The following is a 24,071-nucleotide window of genomic DNA, read 5'->3' on the forward strand; positions in this document are numbered from 1 at the left end:
GGCACACGAGTCGAACAGGGAGTGCGCTCTATTGGCCACTTGCAGCAACTCGCTTAATGGCCAGCCCTCGTAAGCAATTAAGGTTAAGTCCACCTGCAGAGGTAACTGCTGTTGCCATATGTGCAAAAGTAATGTGTCTGAGAGCACGGAAGGTTCCATCATAGCACGTAAATGCCGGTAAAAGTCTGAAGGTGACCTGTCACCTTGTTTCTCATGGTACAGGAGCTGTGTTATCCGCTAGTCCACAGGTTTTGTACAACGCGAAATTAAAGCTGTCTTGAGAGTGGCGTAGGCTTGTTGTAGTGGGGGTTGCATAATTATATCCGTTACCACTGACGACGCACATTGGTCCAGGTTTCATATCACTAGCGTGAACTGTTCAAAATCGTCGACTATTTGTTGCTGCACGAAAATGTTCTCCATAATAGCGAACCAAATTTCTGGACGATCGGGAACTAACGGTGGGGGCCGAATTTGCAACCGCGACGCGGGTGGGCCACGATCACTGGCGAACGGAAAGTGCGAAACTCGTGGGAGCGGTACCGATGCCGGTGATGAAAATGGGAGCACTTTTGGTCTCATATCGGCGTGTCCTGTGCGCTGGTTGTGCGAGGCAATATCCTGTGGCGGCGGTGCGGGACCCGCCGGCACACGCGGAGCGGTTGGAAACGTAACGTCGTGGGCGAAGACGGTTTGCGATGTAGGTGTCCGTGGCACTGTGAACTGAGGGTTTTGCTGCATCGTGTATAGCTCCTTCTTGATATTTTGGATGACACCGTCAATGTCGCCGAAGAGGTTCTGTGCGGACGACATGTCGATACGAGACGTCGCGGAAAATATCTAAAGAAACTTGCCTACTATCACACTGTTTAGTTACGGGGTCACCACTTATGTAGGAGTTATTTCACTACATAAAGGAAAACACTTGTGTGGAATTTATACTGTGAATGGCCACCTTTATTGTACCGCACAAACACAATAGATACATACGTTAACGCGGGAAATGAACACTGGTTGTGTCCTCCAAAGAACCCCGCTCGTAAAGAGAATCTCTCAGTGTCTTGTCGACTATCGACTTGTCACTCCCACATACCCAAGCAGACACTAACTTGCTCATACATAATTGTTTCTAAAATTTTTGAAAAAACTGGTGTTATGGATATAGGTCTGTAACCAGTGGGACAGTTCTTTTCCCCTTTTTTATATATGGGCACAGCTCTAGAAATTTTTAGTATGTTGGGGAACTTACTTTCAATTGGCATTTGTTAATACAAAAAGTTAAGGGATAAATCACACAATCAATAACATCTTTCAGCAAATTACATGACATATCATAGTAATCAACATTAACTGAAGGTTTGAAATTTTTTCGCTATTTTTAGGATATTATTTGGGCTCACTTCTGTGAAAGCGAAGGTGCTTGGGGGAAGCTTTTCAAAGCAGCTGTCCATAATACTAAGTGCATTTTCAGGGGTTTGTTTATTGAGCTACTAATTTCTTCAACTGACTGAATGCATTATTTATTAAATTCTTCTGGGGTAATGGCGATGTCCTCTTTGTGTTCACTATGAGCAATGGAGTTTATTACACTCCAGGCCTTTTTGCATTTATTGATGGATTTTTAAATGTTTACTATGTTATGCAGTTTCTTTGCTTCATTTATTGCCTTCCTATACTTGTATTTAGCTTTAGCATACAGTTCTTATACAGTTCTGATTTACTGGTTTTGTACAGACTAGAACACCGCATAACAGTATTTTTCAGTTGCCCTAACTGTGGAGTATACCATTCCTTTGTTTTCCTTTTCTTGTGATAACTACTAATATTCACTGTACAGAGGGATGTTATTTTGAAATATATTTAAAAATATGGAGAAAAACTTTGTGAAAACAATATCAGCTGAACAGTGTTGAAAGCTAATAAAATATGCGTCCCAACTGAAATAAGTGAGGGCATGTCTAAACCTATCCATCCTCTCTCTACTCACTGGTCCAGTAATCACAATTTTAGATTCTGGTTTGACGCAGTCTGAAGTTACATTATTAAGACTAAGATATACTGCATCATCGCCTGAGAAAGATAAACTAATTACATCAGTGGACATACAAGTTTTCTTAATGGTTCAAATGGCTCTGAGCACTGTGTGACTCAACTTCTGAGGTCATTAGTCCCCTAGAACTTAGAACTAGTTAAACCTAACTAACCTAAGGACATCACAAACATCCATGCCCGAGGCAGGATTCGAACCTGTGACCGTAGCGGTCTTGCGGTTCCAGACTGCAGCGCCTTTAACCGCACAAGTTTTCTTAATATTTGTAAATATATTGTCTAGAGAGGAGGAGCCTCTGGTAGGTTTGCAGTTAACGTAATACAGGTTAAATTGTCAAAGCACATTTTTGAGCTCTGTCACAGTTTTTCTGTCCTGCAGGACATGAAAACTTGAATTGATATCCCCTCCAATGACAGTATTGTATTTTTTCCATTTCGGTATACGTATGTACATTAAAGAGTTCCTTAAGTTTCTCCAGAAAGATATGGGGGTCAGCACTAGGTGGCCTGTACACTACTACTATCATTAGCTTAAGGCCCTCAATTACTAGACCTGATATTTCAAAATGCATTTCATCACAAAGGGTATTGAGATCAATCCTGTCACAGTTTGGTGCAAGAGGTGTTTTTGCATATATTGCTACCCCACCACGTAAGAGCTGTTTTCTGCAATAGCAACTAAGTAGTGTGTAATCATCCGATACTTTGTACCCAAGCTCATCCTCTTTATGCCAATGTTCACTTAAACATAGAATATCTACCATGTTTTCATTTGAAAATTCATTGACTATTAAGTTTTTGTCTGCCATACCCTGAATATTGAGGTAGCATATTTTAAACTCTGCTGTTCAACAAGAGACTGAAGAATTTCTTCCACTGACATATTGACCATAATGAACCAAGAAATGGAACACATGGAGTAGAACACCATATAAGTCATCAAAACATTGTAATGTTGCACAAACACAATATAAGAATTCCAAGTAACCCACTTTTGCTCCATTTACAAATGCAGAACTATACTAAGACATTGAGTGAAGTAGTATCTGGTATAAACACAGTTCACCAAGAAGTACATTGTGCACACTCTAACATAGAGTGTACAACTATCACATTTGTCTGTCCAAGGTCCCCAGCACACAGCTTTCATATGGCTGTTTGGCACATTGATCTCTTATTCTTCACCATTTGCTTCTACTTTTGATTTTCTAACTAGATGTATGTTACTGATGCTTCTCATTATCTGCCTTTTCATTCTGCCTGACAGTATGGGTACATTGAAGTAGTGATAATAAACATCTCTCCTAATGAGTATGATGCTAAATTTGGCAAAATTTGGTCCCATATCTAGGGGTACCAATAATCTTTCTTCTCATATAACATGCATAAATGGAATATGAAGGAGAATAATGAGACTTGTACAGTACATACCATCCACGACATATCATACAGTGGCTTACATAATAGATATGTAGATGCAGAGCTCCATTTTATTAACAAAAGAGCACTGATAATGGACTGATAACAAGGAAGGAAGGCAGGGAGGAAAGAAGATTGGGTTTAACTTCCCATCGACATTGACGTCATTAGATATGGAGCACTAGCTTGGATTGTGTCAAGGATAGGGAAGGAAATTGGCCATGCCATTTCACATGAACTATCCCAGAATTTGCCTAGATTGATTTAGGGAAATCGTGGGAAACCTAAGTCTGGATGGATGTACAAAGATTTGAACCGTTATCCTAAATGCCAGTCCAGTGTGCTAAACACTGCCACCTGACTTGGTGACTGATAACAAATAGCATAACTCATAAAAAATTACTTCTGTATAAATAGATACAATAAGTATGACAGCAAGGTGGAAATAAAACAGTGTGTCAAAAATTCACTTATTTTTCCACATAGCCTTCTTATAGGTCAGTGGTTGTCAAATGTATTTGCTGAAGATCCAATACTTACATTGTGGGGTGGCACCTCAGTTTGCACGTGTAATGACCTTATTATTAATAGGTAACCTACATAAATTAGTATGTTATGAGCTCCCAATAGACTGACCTCCGAATACTAATCATTAAGCTGACACCATTCAGAACACTTCCTGCTGACTGTTCTCTGTTTAATACTGCTGCTTCCCTAAACAAACTCAAAATTGTGACACAGTTATTTCTTGACTAGGTGTTTTCATGCTGTCTTTAAGAGTGGATGATTAAGTGATTAATAACAGTAAGTGAACTTATTTTTAAATCCATTATGCAAGAAGAGACATGCTCACAAATGTTTACTAAATGTTTTGAATGTTATTTTTCTTATACTCATTGTCCTGTACTACAACAGCATTAACTATATTTCATATTACTAGCTACGAATATGTACCACGTTTGAAGTGGGAGATTGGTACGAGGCACACATGCCCATGAAATGTCAGCACTGGGAAGATAAACAGAAAAACATTTGCCCTATCATGTCCCTTCATCCCACAGTGACAAGTCTATCTGTGTTCCTGTACCAAGCATCGCCCCAAGGTCATCAACTGGCTTTTATCACGCCTACTATAATTCCTTCAGCAAATATTTACTTAGACAAAGAAGAGAGATACAGTACGCAGCTGCAAATGTGTTTATTCATTACCAGATTTGCATATAAATCACTTATCCTTTGTTAGAAGATATTAAATGTTAACATTGTAACAAAAGGAAATGTATTTTTGAAACTGGTAAAGAATAAATACTTCCCATTTGCAACTGTTGCCTCTACCTGACTCGTTCATTGACTAAAATATTGTGCAGTTACTGGCAGTGATCAGCCATATTTTTTATTCGACAAAAAAGTGAGGTACAGTAGGCAGCTGCAAATGAAAGTATTTATTCATTACCAGATTTGGATGTAAATCAGTTACCCTTCATTAGAAGATATTAAATGTTAACACCTGTAACAAATGGAAATGTATTTTTGAAACCGGTAAAGAATAAATACTTACCATTTGCAACTGTTGGCTGTACCTGACTTGTTAAATTATTGTGGAGTTTCTGACAATCATCATCAGCCATGTTTGTATTAAAATACTGTAATATGGGGAATAAGAATTCTAAATTTCTGGGCACCAGTCTGACAACAGTTAGATTTTGTGGGGCATATTCATATTCATGGCAGTCAATAGTTGGCATGTGCCATTTTGACAACAATTAGATTTTTAATGAGTATTCAAGGGAGTCAGATGTTGGCACTGAATACAATAATTGTTATGGCACCATGAGCCAGTTATGGAATTCGTCACTGACAGAATATTACAGAATGAGTGCCATCATGTTTGCACATGTAGAAAATAGCAAAGTGCTGCTGATCAATTTCAGTAAACAAGAAGAAAGACTCCAGTGTGCTGGTCTAATTGAGTCCAGTCTTCCTTAACCCTGTGAAAATAACATTCACTTGATTTGTGTAATCTTATAATGCTCATGTCTCTTGCAAGTGCATGAAAGGAAGGGACATATCAGTAATCTGATCATTTCGAGTCACTATCAAAAATGAGTCTGGAATCAGCATATTTTGTTCCTTATTTTATGCAAGATGTGACAGATGTATTATTAAAAAATTATTTTACATTATTTAATGTGCATATCAATTTTATTCTATTGTCTTTAATCTCAAACTGTCAGAATGACAAAAAGCCAATGCCCTCCTTCATTTCTGATATCTTTCACATGTCAAAGGCTATATAAGAATTAGAAAGCTAAAGGTTTGTTCTTGACTCTGTATTCTCAGCTTTTATTCATTCTAACAGGAAAAAAAATTTTGAAGTACAAAAATAAAATTGTTTACTTATGTGGTGTTGTATTCTTTGGCTATCTCATCAATATTTACATCACATAAAGTCCTCACAATTTGGTTTTGAATGTAACGCTTTTCAAACCACCATTCACAATATTTTCCGGCAACCTGTTAGAAATAGGTTCGTTTCAGTAGGTGTCAGAAGGTATTTTACTTCATTTGATAGCTCCCTGCTGCAAACATCCATTTGTTATCATTTAATGTGAGAGCAATAAATGAAGAGGAAGCAACAAAATCACTAAACGTAAACACATGACATGTGGCGATGACCCACCTCTCCCCCACAACTCAGACTGCTCTGGTCATCACCCCCAGATTTACTATATTTCCGAACTGAGGCAATATTAGATAGTGGCCCCCAGCCACACTTCTGTAACCACAAGCGAAAGAAGCTACTGCTCATATGAGACTCAACTGTGCATGCGCCAGAGCCCGCCTGCAACTGCTCACGTGAATCAAATTTAAACAGTTGTCATGTCACGCTCATCAGAGGCAATCTGTTGTTATGAAGCATTGCATAGTCTTCCTAATGCCTTTGACTCACTTTGCTGTTGGCAGACGCTTGTATGAGCACTGTGTTGTGTTGCTGTATACGGCGCATTTCCTTTGCAACTTAAGTTTTATTTTCATTTTTCTTTTTCTCGTTCATGTTTTGTTGCTGCAGTATCATTCTGCAGTAGTGGGATACAGTAATATCTTTTGTTAGAGTATTGGTTGTTACCAGTCAAAATCACAAAAATTTAACTGAAAACCAATACAATGAATAATTCCCAGAATTCTAAACAATTCCCGGGTTTTTCCCGGTTTTCTCTCAGATGAAAAAATTCCCAGTTTTTTTCCGGATCTCCCGGTTGTCCCGGGTCATATACACCCTGTATAAGTAGAGCTTTAAGCAGTGTGTCATGTTGAAGTTTCATTATTTATGAAATGAATTTCATGAAACCCAAACTGGCAGAATAATTTGAGATCAGCACATTCAACATGCCAAGGATTCTCTATGAAAATGAAACAGCATCAAATATTTCAAATAGCTGCAAATCTGAATAAAATGTTCTTGGGTTTCCAATCGTGTCAATTGCTTAAAACTACATGAGCTTTCAGCCAAGCACTCCTTGGCCATTGTCAAGTGGTATGACTGCCAGTGGGCTGTTGGTGTGCCATTATATACGTTATCTGCCAGCTGTGACATTACTGGTGCCTGTGACATTGCCATATATGGGCATGTTTTGAGTCGGCATTCGATCTTGCCCTCTTCAACCGTGTGATCGCTGGATCCCACGCAGTGCTGAGCTGCAAGCCACCGTCTCTATTCACGGTGTTTGTGGTAATTATTATTTCAATAACTACCTTTATTAAACTGTCCCAGAAGCCATTAGTGCAAGCCACGACAAAGGTATCTTCAAATTTTATGTGGTGACCGTTTTCTAATGCAGATTTCTCTCGATAGCATAGGCGATAATACCTCTCGTGTTCTTTCCTGCATTGTTCCACAGTGTGCACTGTTTGTCCAAAGTACTTCTGGCCACACTCACAAGGTATTTTGTAGACTCCAGGTGTTCTGAGACCTACTGTGTCTTTAACTGCTCTCAGTAATTGACGGATTTTCGTTGCAGGTTTGAAAATTGATTTGATCTTGGGTCTTTTCAACAGGCGGCTTATCTTGACCAACACAGAGCCACAGAATGGCAGCAAAGAAACTTTTTTATTCCTACTCTTCGTCGGTGGTCTTATTCTGATATATCCCAGAAATCACTTCTTTCACTTGATGGGTGCACTATGTAATGATGAAAGCATTGTGGTACTTCCTGCTGACAAGGGCAATGCCACCATAATTATGGAGTTTGAGGACTATGATACAAAGATCTATGCGCTACTAATGAAGATACTTATCGAAAGCTCCTACATGACCCGACATCAAGAATAGTAAGAAAAACATCAGAACTTCTTAAGCAACCTTCAGTGGAAGACAGTGTGGTTAAGAATCTTCACCCACAGATGCCTAGACCACCTACTGCTTATGGTTTACCGAAGGCACACAAGGACGGGACGCCATTTCGCCTTATTGTGTCCACAATAGGTTCTCCAACATACAAGCTGGTGAAGTACTTGGCCAAGCTCCTCGCTTCACAAGTGAGACACTGTGAACATCATATAAAAAAGTCAGCAGAATTTATCAGCAGAATCCACTATCTATGCCTTAGTGAGGATGATATTATGGTCAGTTTTGATGTTGTGGTGCTGCTTACGAATGTGCCTATCAAAGACGCTTTGGACCTAATTTCCCAGTACTTTGTAAGTGACGTGGTTGAGCTATTTAGGCATGCTCTTATGTCCTCCTATTTCGTGTACAGCAGCCAGTATTACAATCAGATAGATGCCGTAGCAATGGGTAGCCCATTGGCTCCAGCTGTTGCAAACCTCTTCATGGAGAATTTTGAGGATATTGCCATAGATACTGGCCACTGAAGCTGAAGTGTTTCTTTCTATACGTTGACGATACATTCATCATTTGGCCACACGCACGTGAGAAACTAGACGAGTTTTTGGAACACCTCAATGGCATCAACAGTAATTCCCAGTTCACCATGGAAGTGGAAAAAGATAATGCATTGCACTTCCTCAACGTCCTTGTCCACTGTCAACAAAATGGGTGCCTTGGCCGCAGCGTCTACAGAAAACCCACCCACACATACCTGTTTGTGCATGCTACCAGCCATCACCATCCAGCACAGAAGCACACAGTATTACAAACATTGGTGCATCATGCAAGAGCAATATCAGACGACGATAACCTGCCCCATGAACTCAGCCACCTACGCAAGGTTTTCAGGAATAATGGCTACAGCACAGAACAAATGAAAGAAGTGATTTCTGGGATATATCAGAATAAGACCACCGACGAAGAGTAGGAAAGGAAACTTTCTTTGCTGCCATTCTGTAGCTATGTGTCAGGCAAGATAAGCCACCTGTTGAAAAGACACAAGATCAAATCAATCTTCAGGCCTCCAATGAAAATCCGTCAATTACTCAGACCAGTTAAAGACACAGTAGGTCTCAGAACACCTGGAGTCTACGAAATACCTTGTAAGTGTGGCCAGAAGTACATCGGACAGACAGTGAGCACTGTGGAACAACACAGGAAAGAATATGAGAGGTATTATCGCCTACGCTATCCAGAGAAATCTGCGTTAGCTGAGCATGCTCTAGAAAATGGTCACCACATAAAATTTGACGATACCTCTGTCGTGGGTCACACTAACAGCTTCTGGGACAGTCTAATAAAGGAAGCTATTGAAATAAAAATTACCGCAAACACCCTGAATAGAGATGTTGGCTTGCAGCTCAGTGCTGAGTTGGATCCAGCGATCACATGGTTGAACAGGGCACATCGAACACTGACTCAAAACATACCCATATATGGCATTGTCACAGGCACCAGCTAGCAGCTAGCATATATAAGGGCGCACCAACGCACCAACAGCCCACTGGCAGTCATACCACTTGACAATGGCCAAGGGGTGCTTGGCCGAAAGCTCATATAGTTTTAAGCAATTGACGCAGTTGGAAACCTGAGAATATTTTATTCAATGTTATCGCCGCAAGACTCTGTATCCATACAGCTGCAAATCTGTTTTTTATTTCTTGCAAATGTTCTCTCAAATGGTACACCATATGACTTAGTAAATAATTTTGGTGATAGTTAAGGTTGTTTTGAGCATAGAAATGGTTGGAAAATTAGACAAATCTTTTTTTTCTAGTTCATTTACTTACAATTCCAGTGTGGCTTCAAATGCAAATATTTTGTTGGTCATTTGTTCAATTATCTTGTTTGATTCTTGCAATTCAAAATGAAATTTGCTGACATTTTGTATAATATTGGACAAAACAGCAGGAAGTGCCCACCATTCATTATTAAGTTCAGCATAATTTATTCCACTTTTTTTTGTAAGAATAAAATAATTTCAGATTTCAAACTGACCAAACACTCCAGCACTTTTCCTTTGCTTAGCCATCTGAATGCAGTATTTTTGATATCATCAGTGTAACAAACTTGCAATTCCTACTGTAGTTCTTTACTTTTTCAGTGATTAAATTCACATGCACGAATGAAATAATGTCCTTTAATTTTATATTTGAAATCTGACACATCAAAATTTCTTCACACAGTAAGCAATGAATGGGCAGTAATTGATAATTTCCATCCATTCTTAATGAATTCTATCAAAGTACTGTTTTTGTCTGTCACTGACGGACAGCAATTTGTACACACTGATATTACATTGCTTGTAGATAACAAAATCTTTATTGCATTCATAAAATCACAATCTTTTGTGTGACCTCTCATGATTATAATTGCCATAAAGTCTCCTCCTATTACCCCTTCATCTGTGCAGTTATGCACAAATAATGTAGATTGAGCCATCGAAGCTACATCTGCACTGGAATCAGATGCAAGGCTAAAATATTTGCGTATTTTTACTTTATTTATTACTACATCAACCATATATATTGAGACATCTTCTATGTGGTGGCAAAAGGTAGATTCTGAAAACATAAGCTTATTTATTTCAGCTAATATTTGTTTACTGATTGAGAAATGCTGAAACAAAGTTTGAGAAACAATTATCATACATTGCTTCACTAATTCAGCATCAGTGAATAACATTCAGTTACCTAAAATTCTTCTCTGGTTTTTTAAATCACAATTCTACACAGTTCCCTGCAATTAAAATAACCACTATGGCAGACAAGTCATCTGGCAGTAGGTACTTAGTGATACCTGTGAGAAGCCCGTTAGCATTATTATAAAATATGGCTGAGAACCATGAGCCACATGAATGCTTGATTCGGGTCACATGCAGCCTATGGGCTGCAGTTTGACAGCTACTGTTTTAGATCAATGCACTTTATCCGACATTTTTAGAGAGTATATTCCATGTGTGAAGTGAAATACTGTATAGCTTACTGAAAAAAGTACTGAAAGGTAGGTGTGACACTCCAGATACCAAATATTATGATGTAATGAATGGTGAAACAATTTTATATCTTTCAGATACCTTGTATCCAAATCATCTATGCTGACAGATGCTGGCTTGAAGATACAGAAAACGCCATGGTCCTCCCTGCACATAAAATCAAAGTTACCTTTGCTTGGTGCACCATTGACTTATGCCTGTCGTTGTTGTTGTGGTCTTCAGTCCTGAGACTGGTTTGATGCAGCTCTCCATGCTACTCTATCCTGTGCAAGCTTCTTCATCTCCCAGTACTTACTGCAACCTACATCCTTCTAAATCTGCTTAGTGTATTCATCTCTTGGTCTCCCTCTACGATTTTTACCCTCCACGCTGCCCTCCAATGCTAAATTTGTGATTCCTTGATGCCTCAAAACATGTCCTACCAACCGATCCCTTCTTCTAGTCAAGTTGTGCCACAGATTTCTCTTCTCCCCAATCCTATTCAATACCTCCTGATTAGTTATGTGATCTACCCACCTTATCTTCAGCATTCTTCTGTAGCACCACATTTCGAAAGCTTCTATTCTCTTCTTGTACAAACTAGTTATCGTCCATGTTTCACTTCCATACATGGCTACACCCCCCCCCTCCCCCCATGAACCAAGGACCTTGCTGTTGGTGGGGAGGCTTGCGCGCCTCAGCGATACAGATAGCCGTACCGTAGGTGCAACCACAACGGAGGGGTATCTGTTGAGAGGCCAGACAAATGTGTGGTTCCTGAAGAGGGGCAGCGGCCTTTTCAGTAGTTGCAAGGGCAACAGTCTGGATGATTGACTGATCTGGCCTTGTAACATTAACCAAAACGGCCTTGCTGTGCTGGTACTGCGAACGGCTGAAAGCAAGGGGAAACTACAGCCATAATTTTTCCCGAGGGCATGCAGCTTTACTGTATGATTAAATGATGATGGCGTCCTCTTGGGTAAAATATTCCGGAGGTAAAATAGTCCCCCATTCGGATCTCCGGGTGGGGACTACTCGAGAGGATGTCGTTATCAGGAGAAAGAAAACTGGCATTCTACAGATCGGAGCGTGTAATTTCAGATCGCTTAATCGGGCAGGTAGGTTAGAAAATTTAAAAAGGGAAATGGATAGGTTAAAGTTAGATATAGTGGGAATTAGTGAAGTTCGGTGGCAGGAGGAACAAGACTTCTGGTCAGGTGACTACAGGATTATAAACACAAAATCAAATAGGGGTAATGCAGGAGTAGGTTTAATAATGAATAGGAAAATAGGAATGCGGGTAAGTACTACAAACAGCATAGTGAACGCATTATTGTGGCCAAGATAGATACGAAGCCCACACCTACTACAGTAGTACAAGTTTATATGCCAACTAGCTCTGCAGATGATGAAGAAATTGAAGAAATGTATGATGAAATAAAAGAAATTATTCAGATAGTGAAGGGAGATGAAAATTTAATAATCATGAGTGACTGGAATTCGAGTGTAGGAAAAGGGAGAGAAGGAAACATAGTAGGTGAATATGGATTGGGGCTAAGAAATGAAAGAGGAAGCCGCCTGGTAGAATTTTGCACAGAGCATAACTTAATCATAGCTAACAATTGGTTTAAGAATCATGAAAGAAGGTTGTATACATGGAAGAACCCTGGAGATACTAAAAGGTATCAGATAGATTATATAATGGTAAGACAGAGATTTAGGAACCAGGTTTTAAATTGTAAGACATTTCCAGGGGCAGATGTGGACTCTGACCACAATCTATTGGTTATGACCTGTAGATTAAAACTGAAGAAACTGCAAAAAGGTGGGAATTTAAGGAGATGGGACCTGGATAAACTGAAAGAACCAGAGGTTGTACAGAGTTTCAGGGAGAGCATAAGGGAACAATTGACAGGAATGGGGGAAAGAAATACAGTAGAAGAAGAATGGGTAGCTTTGAGGGATGAAGTAGTGAAGGCAGCAGAGGATCAAGTAGGTAAAAAGACGAGGTCTAGTAGAAATCCTTGGGTAACAGAAGAAATATTGAATTTAATTGATGAAAGGAGAAAATATAAAAATGCAGTAAATGAAGCAGACAAAAAGGAATACAAACATCTCAAAAATGAGATTAACAGGAAGTGCAAAATGGCTAAGCAGGGATGGCTAGAGGACAAATGTAAGGATGTAGAGGCTTATCTCACTAGAGGTAAGATAGATATTGCCTACAGGAAAATTAAAGAGACCTTGGAGATAAGAGAACGACTTGTGTGAATATCAAGAGCTCAGATGGAAACCCAGTTCTAAGAAAGGAAGGGAAAGCAGAAAGGTGGAAGGAGTATATAGAGGGTCTATACAAGGGCGATGTACTTGAGGACAATATTATGGAAATGGAAGAGGATGTAGATGAAGATGAAATGGGAGATACGATACTGGGTGAAGAGTTTGACAGAGCACTGAAAGACCTGAGTTGAAACAAGGCCCCCGGTGTAGACAACATTCCATTAGAACTACTGACGGCCTTGGGAGAGCCAGTCCTGACAAAACTCTACCATCTGGTGAGCAAGATGTATGAAACAGGCGAAATACCCTCAGACTTCAAGAAGAATATAATAATTCCAATCCCAAAGAAAGCAGGTGTTGACAGATGTGAAAATTACCAAACTATCAGTTTAATAAGTCACAGCTGCAAAATACTAACACAAATTCTTTACAGACGAATGGAAAAACTAACAGAAGCCAATCTCGGGGAAGATCAGTTTGGATTCCGTAGAAACACTGGAACACTGCCATACATGACTACACTCCATACAAATACTTTCAGAAATGACTTCCTGACACTTAAATCTATACTCGATGTTAACAAATTTCTCTTCTTCAGAAACGATTTCCTTGCCATTGCCAGTCTACATTTTATATCCTCTCTACTTCGACCATCATCAGTTATTTTACTCCCTAAATAGCAAAACTCCTTTACTACTTTAAGTGTCTCATTTCCTAATCTAATTCCCTCAGTATCACCCGATTTAACTACATTCCATTACCCTCGTTTTGCTTTTGTTGATGTTCATCTTATATCCTCCTTTCCAGACAATGTCCATTCCGTTCAACTGTTCTTCCAAGTCCTTTGTTGTCTCTGACAGAATTACAATGTCATCGACGAACCTCAAAGTTTTTACTTCTTCTCCATGAATTTTAATACCTACTCCGAATTTTTCTTTTGTTTCCTTTACTGCTTGCTCAATATACATATTGAATAACATTGGGGAGAGGCTACAACCCTGTCTCACTCCTTTCCCAACCACTGCTTGCCTTTCATGCCCGTCGACTCTTATAACTGCCATCTGGTTTCTGTACAAATTGTAAATAGCCTTTCGCTCCCTGTATCTTACCCCTGCCACCTTCAGAATTTGAAAGAGAGTATTCCAGTTAACATTGTCAAAAGCTTTCTCTAAGTCTACAAATGCTAGAAACGTAGGTTTGCCTTTCCTTATTCTTTCTTCTAAGATAAGTCTTAAGGTCAGTATTGCCTCACGTGTTCCAATATTTCTACGGAATCCAACTGATCTTCCCCAAGGTTGGCTTCTACTAGTTTTTCCATTCGTCTGTAAAGAATTCGCGTTAGTATTTTGCAGCTGTGACTTATTAAACTGATAGTTCGGTAATTTTCACATCTATCAACACCTGCTTTCTTTGGGATTGGAATTATTATATTCTTCTTGAAGTCTGAGGGTATTTCGCCTGTCTGATACGTCTTGCTCACCAGATGGTAGAGTTTTGTCATGACTGGCTCTCCCAAGGCCATCAGTAGTTCTAATGGAATGTTGTCTACTCCCGGGGCCTTGTTTCGACTCAGGTCTTTCAATGCTCTGTCAAACTCTTCACGCAGTATCTTATCTCCCATTTCGTCTTCATCTACATCCTCTTCCATTTCCATAATATTGTCCTCAAGTACATCGCCCTTGTATAAACCCTCTATATACTCCTTCCACCTTTCTGCCTTCCCTTCTTTGCTTAGAACTGGGTTTCCATCTGAGCTCTTGATATTCATACAAGTGGTTCTTTTATCTCCAAAGGTCTCTTTAATTTTCCTGTAGGCAGTATCTATCTTACCCCTAGTGAGACAAGCCTCTACATCCTTACATTTGTCCTCTAGCCATCCCTGCTTAGCAATTTTGCACTTCCTGTCGATCTCATTTTTGAGACGTTTGTATTCCTTTTTGCCTGCTTCATTTACTGCATTTTTATATTTTCTCCTTTCATCAATTAAATTCAATATTTCTTCTGTTACCCGAGGATTTTACTAGCCCTCGTCTTTTTACTTACTTGATCTTCCGCTGCCTTCACTACTTCATCCCTCAAAGCTCCCCATTCTTCTTCTGCTGTATTTCTTTCCCCCATTCTTGTCAATTGTTCCCTTATGCTCTCCCTGAAACTCTGTACAACCTCTGGTTTAGTCAGTTTATCCAGGTCCCATCTCCTTAAATTCCCACCTTTTTGCAGTTTCTTCAGTTTCAATCTGCAGTTCATAACCAATAGATTGTGGTCAGAATCCACATCTGCCCCTGGAAATGTCTTACAATTTAAAACCTGGTTCCTAAATCTCTGTCTTACCATTATATAATCTATCTGATACATTTTAGTATCTCCAGGATTCTTCCAGGTATACAACCTTTTTTTATGATTCTTGAACTGGTTCTTGACTTATGCCTATTGATTTCGTTCTTGTTTCATTTATGACATGGAGTGAAGGACCCATACCAAATCCATTGGAAGAAATGAGTGGACAAAATCAGTTGGATTATTTTTTAAATGATACAGACATTGGTAGTAAATATGAATTCACAGCTGTTTTTGGTCACTGTTCAACATACTTGTTTCGCAGAAATCTCTCTCTTAGTTAATTGTTTATTTGAAATGTATCGTACTTCTCTCTTTGATATGCCTCTGAAATCAACCATTCAATACAACTTCAATTCCTTATGGTTCTGCATCATAGTCTGCCTTTTTCAGTGTTTCCGTGAGTGATTGCAGGTGTTGCACATTGACTGTCTTCAAGAAATTATTGTAAATTTGAAATCTGCCATACATTTCTTGATCACTGAGAATGAAGGAGCAGCTCCTGTATAAAATTCCTCCAACTTTGGATTAACATCAAAAATGGTTCAAATGGCTCTGAGCACTATGGGACTCAACATCTTAGGTCATAAGTCCCCTAGAACTTAGAACTACTTAAACCTAACTAACCTAAGGACATCACACACACCCATGCCCGAGGCGGGATTCGAACCCGCGACCGTAGCAGTCCCGCGGCTCCGGACTGCAGCGCCAGAACCGCTAGACCACCGCGGCCGGCGGATTAACATCCTTACAAAGCTCTCAGGAAAGAAGTTATAATTACATAGTATTCAAGGGCATAAGTTTGAATGAAATGTAGAAACAGGAGTAAAATGCCAATTTAAAAATAATTTCCATACGCATCTGTGACATTTCTCTTGGTTTCATAAAAGAACTGAAACACTTGTAAAGCCTGGATGTTATTGTAATCCTGTTCTTTAATTCAAACCTGATTTTCTTGTTTTTTATGGTTCATAATGCAAATTGGACAGAATTTCGGAGAAAAGGAGCTTGTGCCACTACTTGACTAGAAGAAGGGATCGGTTGGTAGGACATGTTCTGAGACATCGAGGGATCACCAATTTAGTATTGGAGGGCAGCATGGAGGGTAAAAATCGTAGAGGGAGACCAAGAGATGAATACACTAAGCAGATTCAGAAGGATGTAGGCTACAGTAGGTACTGGGAGATGAAGAAGCTTGCACAGGATAGAGTAGCATGGAGAGCTGCATCAAACCAGTCTCAGGACTGAAGACCACAACAACAACAACAATGCAAAACTGAGGTGGGTCATTGCAGATACCTCTTATTTTCTCAGTATTCAATGTCAAACGTGCATCTGTATCAAGTGAAAGGCTATTGCAAGCTTAACAGGGGTTTTTCTTTCCACAATCTTTCTGTCCCAACTTGTGACAGCAGGGCATGCTTGCTGAATAGTGTTGTAATAGATGATGTGACACACAAGAAAGGTAGAAAGTAACTTCCTTGTTGACACAGTTTGATCCTCTTGAATAGTACCTAGAGAACCACCAGTCTTAATGTACCTACCCAATGGATGGACCATCACTAAGTGTCACAGTACCGCACTCAATGAAAAACTGTAAAGGCTCAGGAGATATAACACTTAACACAGATTATTGGTGCACAAACAGTGCAAGAACACATTTCAGTGAAGAATCTTATAATATTAGTGATCAAAGAATCTTATAATGTGTGTGATTGAGCTTCGAAATCATGGTGTTACTATATGCAATGTATTACCTTCAAGAACATGGCCAGCATCTGGTGGAAGCTGCCACTGAAGTGCAATGCTTGATGCAGTTGTTGAAGATACTTCTATCTTGCTTGGTATAAGTGGAACTGAAAATATTATAGTTATACATTAAATTTCAGTTAGAAATTTCACACAGAACATAAATTCATTTAACAAGTATATGATATATACAACACAACATTTTTAAGACCTGCATGCAAACTGAGTAATAAACATATATACTTTCTCTGGCCCTGCACACAGAAGACACAGTGCACAATGGGCACAAGTATCAAACTGAATGCTTCTACCCATATAATGGAACTTATTGTGACGGTGTTTAGCACATGGAATAACAAAAGAGAAGAAACGTGATGATATGCCTGCAGCATTGCAACACTATAATATGAAACACTCTGCCCGCCTCCCCCTCCCATCCTCCTGAAGAACATGGTTTATGGTGTGGACATGCAGTACGCAATATGCAACGTCCACCACAAGAATGTCCTCCAATCAAGGAAATCTCCCCAGTCATTTCCACAGCACAGCTGTTCTCTTACTTTTTGTGGATTTAAACCACATATTCTTTTCACGTTTGGGATATGCCAGTCAGCAGTTAACTTTCTGGCAGAGACTAACAAACTGAAATACTGATCTCCTACTAATATAACCAATATCCTCATACCATAAAATTCAAAATCTTACAAAATAGTTGCTGACTTTTTGAGATTGTAACCTACACAGAGAATTATCAGCAACTGTGTGCTCTGTATTTACTACCATAAATATTCTGTAATCATCAGATGTGCTACTTATGTCATGTAATGCTCACTGCATTGTATCTACACAAAATGGCAATAAAATAATATTTAAACACGTTCTATCCAATTGACTAACTAGAAAAATGACAAAGATATAGGGACAGACACTTCAGTAAATAGTTGTAAGTAATGTGACTAAAAAGTGTAACATAGAGGGAGTTGAGAAGTGAGATAAAGAGGGAACTAGAAATGTGAATAAATATTTTGAAGCCATTATGTTTCAAGGAAAAGGAGAGAGAAGGCATCAGAAATTTTAAGTATCACTTACACAAACTAAATAGCGGAGATGCTGAGCCACGATAGGCACAATAAAAGATTCACACATCATAGCTTTCGGCCATTACGGCCTTTGTCAGCAGTAGACACACATACACACACACGTGCATGCACACACTCACACTCACACTCACGCAAGCACAACTGTAGTTTCAGCTCTCTGAGACTGCAAATGTGTGTGCAAGTTGCGCTTGTGTGTGTGTGTGTGTGTGTGTGTGTGTGTGTGTGTGTGTGTCTATTGCTGACAAAGGCCTTAATGGCCAAAAGCTATGATGCACGAACCTTTTTATTGTGCCTATCGCGGCTCAGCATCTCCGCTATATGGTGAGTAGCAACTTTCCTTCTCTTATATTGTTACATTCTATCCTAGATTTCCCATTGTTTGATTTACACAAACTAAAGTCACATAAACAATGTTCTGTTTGTTTACAGTTCAGCTGCACAATGAAATATCTGAAACACCTCTGTGGGAACTGAAACAAAATGCCACAGACCATTTATGAAGTGGAGTATCAGATGGGAATTCATTTTCTGCATTTGAAGGGAAAGAACATTGTCAACAATCCATGCTGAGTTGGTAGTAGTGCATGGCAACAATGCACCATCATATTTTTAAAGGCTGGTGTATGGTACTAGACAAAGTGAAAAATCAGTCATGGATAATTTTTCAGAACTTTCCAGAACATTTTCAATATGACAGAAGTTGCCATTCCCTTAATTCCACAACTAATCACACCAGTTCAAAAATCTCACCAAACAGAAGCAGCAGTTGAAATGTTGTAGTTGTGTCAGGCCAATCAACATGATTTTCAAGTCCACCTAATCATGATGTAAAAATGCTGGGGGTTTCACAGTGATCCTGAAATAAAGGAGGAAAAAAAAGCAATAGAAACATGTGTACTCACTACCACCAAGGAAGGCGAAGACCCAAACATAATCAGGCAAGATGATGCTCAGCGTTTTTTGGGACTGCCATGGTGTGGTGCTAACAGAGTATACTCATAGTAAGCCTGAGCACTGCAAGAAGCTGTCCATGTGGTTGGTTTTGCTCCAGACAATGCCTCAACTCATTCTGCAAAGAACACAGCCTACAAGCTACTTCTTCAGGATATCAAATGTTGACTCAACATGTTACACTGCTGATTAGGGCTCTAGAAAAACTGTAGCACTTGCTGTTGAGTAATTCACATTTATTGTCATATTTTGACATTAACTCATCATCAGAACATCTGTCAAAAGATTACAAATGTCATAAGAAACAAAATAGTAAAGATTTTCTGAATCATGATTAACAAATTCTTTTCTTTAAAACATGCTGGACAAACCTAAGAACATACAGAAGAAAAGTATCTTCCTACAAAATATGGTGTCATGTGTGTGCTAACTGCTGCAGAGTACAAATGAGCATGAAGTGCATAACAAGCTGGCAGGTTAAGAGAAATGACCTCGAGGTAGCATGAGAACATAAGTGATGTGGCTAAGAGTAGCTAATTGGAGTATAAAGAAAGAAGTGTGCTAATAAAGTAAAATGAAAAAGAATAAACACTTAAAGGTATTATTGGTGGCATAGCCTATGCCTATTCAGAATGGTGCAATGACTGCATACAAATTTCTATTGCTTTTTTAAGTGCCCATTTATTTTCATACACTCGTTAGCTCTTTCATTTTGCACATTATGATTTCATTGTGTGTTACATGTTTTAATCTCTTCGTACCAACTGAATTCTTCCTTTTGTCTTTACCCCTTCTCTTGCATTTACTTTAACAAAATAAATTTAAAAATTAAATAGTGATATTTGGTACACTGCTCTAAGATCATATTGTATATATTGTTTTTTATTATGGGTAGTATTATATCAGCTAATGTGCGTAATTTCATATCATTAAAAATAGTATTCTTCCTGTTATCCCATTGTCTACTTCCTGTTTTTTGTTTAACAAAAATGGTTCAAATGGCTCTGAGCACTATGGGACTCAACTGCTGAGGTCATTAGTCCCCTAGAACTTAGAACTACTTAAACCTAACTAACCTAAGGACATCACAAACATCCATGCCCGAGGCAGGATTCGAACCTGCGACCGTAGCGGTCTTGCGGTTCCAGACTGCAGCGCCTTTAACCGCACGGCCACTTCGGCCGGCTTTGTTTAACAAATGTCTGTAATGATGTCCATCAATTTTACTTGTAATCTTTTTGTATTTTTTCCATTATTATTTATCCAGTATTTTGTTTTTACCACCTCTTATGATCCTGTTTATGATTTTTAAAGATGACTGTTATTCACATATATGATATTTTTAACATTATTTTGTTCAGTTTTATATTTTGTATATCTTAACAAGTGAGGTGGCACAATGGATAGCACATTGGATCTGCATTTGGGAGGAAAATAGTTCAAACCTGATTTAGGTTTCCTGTGATTCACCTAAAATTCTTCAGACAGATGCCAGGATGGTTCGTCTGAAAGGACACAGCCGATTTCCTTACCCATCCTTGCCTGACCCAAGCTTGTGCTCCTTCTCTAATGACCTTGTTGTTGACAGGATATAAAACACTAATCTATTCCTTCTCCATTTTGTATATCTTTAAGTATTTGTTATTTTACATCTTATTTTAATAATTAACAACTTGTTTTTTCATACCTCCATTAGTCACTCTTAGTGTCACTTCAGTCATGTACTCACACTATCTGGAGGTCATTTCTGCTAACTTCATAGCTTGTGATATGCTTCACACTTAGTTTTACTTTGGAGCAGTTAGCTCATACATGGCACTGTACTGTGTATGATGAACCCCACCATTCTTCTTTGGTATGTTCATAGGTTTGCCCAGTATGTTTTAAAAAAGTTGTTAATCATGACTCAGAAAATCTTTATGATTGTGTAGCTTATGACTTTTGTAATCTTTTGACATGTCTTCTGTTGATGAATTAATCTCTTAATACATCAATAAATGTGAATTACCAAACACCCGGTGATAAAATTTTTTGAGCAATGTAACCAGCAATGATACAAGTTTTACAAAATTTTGTTTGACGATGGTTGCAATCATCCTACACAACTTCATGTAGCACCTTTTTTTTTTTTTTTTTTTTTTTTTTTAAGAAAAAAAGTTGACTCCCGCATCAGTTCACCTGTCATGGTGCCTAGTGACTTCAACCAGATGAAGACATTGTTTGGCACAAATTTCCAGAATGGCAACAAGGATAGTTTAAGATAGAATGTTTCCTGAACAGCCAAAAGACAGATTTCTACAACCAAGGTCTCTAGGAAGTCATCTGTCATTGGAAAAAATGTGTTTTATTGAAGTGTGAATATGTAAGGAAGAGTAACATCTCCAATCATCATAGTCATAGCTTGATTTTTCAAGGTAACATTTAAAACTTTATGACTACCGCTTTTGATGGAGATTAATTGGAAAGGCTGGAGGGTGGAGCATGTAATGTGATTAAGGCTAAGGAACTGCGGTACAGCAGCTCATATTATTCAGAGACCGATAACTGTTGAATGTTATTTTCTATTGCAGAATTGTAAGGTAGTGACACTGGAATGACTACCTTACAGGTTTACATTTATATTTAAAAATGTAAGTAGCATTACTGACATACTTACTTCCTTTATTTTGACTCTCTAATGGAGCATGCGATTAAAGAAACAAGATGAATTAATATAAAATATAATGATAATGACATTAAAAGTATTTATTTACATTTAAATCATCAGTAAATATACATATACCATGGATTGTAACAAAATAGGCAATTTGGTCTCTCCCAAATATGTTTTCTGCTAAACAGGAGTAATTCCCAGCATCAGCTCTTTCAAGGGGACTGATGACAAGCAGCTTTCCCTGGATAATCTGGAGACGGCTGTCTTCTAGTATCGAATTCCCACTGAGAAAAGAAAGACAGGATGAAATAAGAAATATAGCTGGAATATAGTCTAAAGGAAGTAAAACTAACTGAATGTGTCATGTATGAGTTGTGTTTATTGCAGACTTTTCCAAAAGTGACATTAAGTGTAACTCAGCAGTTAATAAAATTAACCCTTATGTGTCTAAACAGAAGGCTAATAGGTTCATGCCAGCCATGGCATTATAAAACACCTTGAAGAGGTTGGCGATAGTTCTTTTCTGTTATTTAGATTGTGCCTTAAGCAGAAATTTCACATAAGGTAATAGACTAAAAACTTCACTTGATGTATTTCCCTAGTCGTATAGACTTTATTAAATATACAAATTGCTTAATAACAAAAATTATTCCATTATTGTTATTATTATTATTATTATTATTATTATTATAGAAATATACAGCATTTTAAAAAGACTTCAGCACTATAATTAAGAGAAGCAAGACTTGTTTTGTGAGACCAGAGGTAAATTCTGGACTTGTTTCAAAAATGTGCATTTTTATCACAGTCTTATTTGCCTTATTTAAAAGTAAGCATGTTGCTGATAAATGAATGACATCATAAGCAATTTTAAATAGCAAGTTGGTGTGAATTCATATTATAAACTGTGATACTGGCTCATACTACTGCAGAACTTCCAAAATAGGTGTGTTTGCTTGAAATTAGTCAGAAAATGTAACCTGGTTCTACAATGAGAATCATTTCAAGCACCATGTTCAATATTCCAAGAGAAATTGGCACAAGTTATAAATTCCTACACAACATGAGTGGATTTTAATATAAACTTTGCCAATGAGTCACATGGATCAACCAACATGAACAACCTACTGGCTATGACTAACATAGCCCATGTAGTTAGCCATGTGATCTAACGCACTGATTTCCAGGCAGGAAGGCATGCCGGTCCCAGGCACAAATCTGCCAGGCGGCTTAGTGTCAAGGTGTGGTGTGCTGGCCAGTCTGTGATGGTATTTAAGGTGGTTTTCCATCTGCCTCGGCGAATGCAGGCTGGTTCCCCTTATTCCACCTCAGTTAAACTATGTCGGCGATTGCTGCGCAAACACTTTCTCCACCAACGCATACACCGTAATTACTTTACCATGCAAACATTCAGGTTACACTCATCTGGTTCAAGACATTCCTGAGGAGGTCCCCTAGGGGCCAAATTGCACAATAAACCTGGGTTCGGCAGGGGGTGGTGGTGGAGTAAGTGGACTGCTGTAAGCTGTTGTAGGGTTGTGAACCACTGAGGGCTATGGCGAGGATGAAGCCTTTCCATCATTTCTAGGTCCCCAGTTCCATACAGTACAATAACATAGTAAAGTTGCCTACATGAATAACACCCACATCCTGCACCTCAGTAGATGCCAGATTAATAAACACTAATTCTACTCCTGCACTCAGTTTCCAAAACTTACTCAATGGGCTTTCTGACCATGAGGGCCACTTACTTAAGCTTAAACAAATGGGTGTGAAAAAACACTTATTACTAACAGTCGTGTAAAGATATCAACAACTGAATGTTAATTGAGCACCTGCTAAAGCACAAGACCTGGGAAAATGTTTATCTCTAGGAAAACACTGAAAAGAAACTAAAAATATTAGTTGATAATTTGTGTCATAGTTTTAACATAGCCTTTTCCCTCAGAAAATCTACAGAGAACCTACTGAGAAGCAATGGATACAAAGGATGGATCAACAAGGGAATAATTGCCTCCCGTGCAACCAAGAAAACATTTTACACAGAAAGTAAGACAAACAGTGATACAAACTTCTAAAGATACTTATGAAACTACAAAAAAATCCTCAAGAAGGTCATTACTAATGCAAATCAGATCTATAACCACTAGTTTATTGTGAACTCAGGTAACA

The 24,071-nt window shown here is 38.6% G+C and overlaps 1 protein-coding gene across 1 annotated transcript in view; it reads right to left on the bottom strand.

The window, feature by feature from the left end:
• Positions 1-24,071, bottom strand: part of LOC126235639 (Down syndrome cell adhesion molecule-like protein Dscam2) — a 167,781-nt gene that overhangs the window by 45,134 nt on the left and 98,576 nt on the right. The window contains exons 7-9 of the mRNA XM_049944352.1: positions 22,029-22,183; positions 21,903-21,920; positions 17,204-17,302 (exon numbers count right to left, since the gene is read on the bottom strand). Of these exons, the coding sequence (XP_049800309.1) occupies positions 17,204-17,302; positions 21,903-21,920; positions 22,029-22,183 (272 nt within the window). The remainder of the gene's footprint in view (positions 1-17,203; positions 17,303-21,902; positions 21,921-22,028; positions 22,184-24,071) is intronic.

The sequence above is a fragment of the Schistocerca nitens genome, chromosome 2 (assembly GCF_023898315.1).
Source record: "Schistocerca nitens isolate TAMUIC-IGC-003100 chromosome 2, iqSchNite1.1, whole genome shotgun sequence".
NCBI classification, from domain to species: domain Eukaryota; kingdom Metazoa; phylum Arthropoda; class Insecta; order Orthoptera; family Acrididae; genus Schistocerca; species Schistocerca nitens.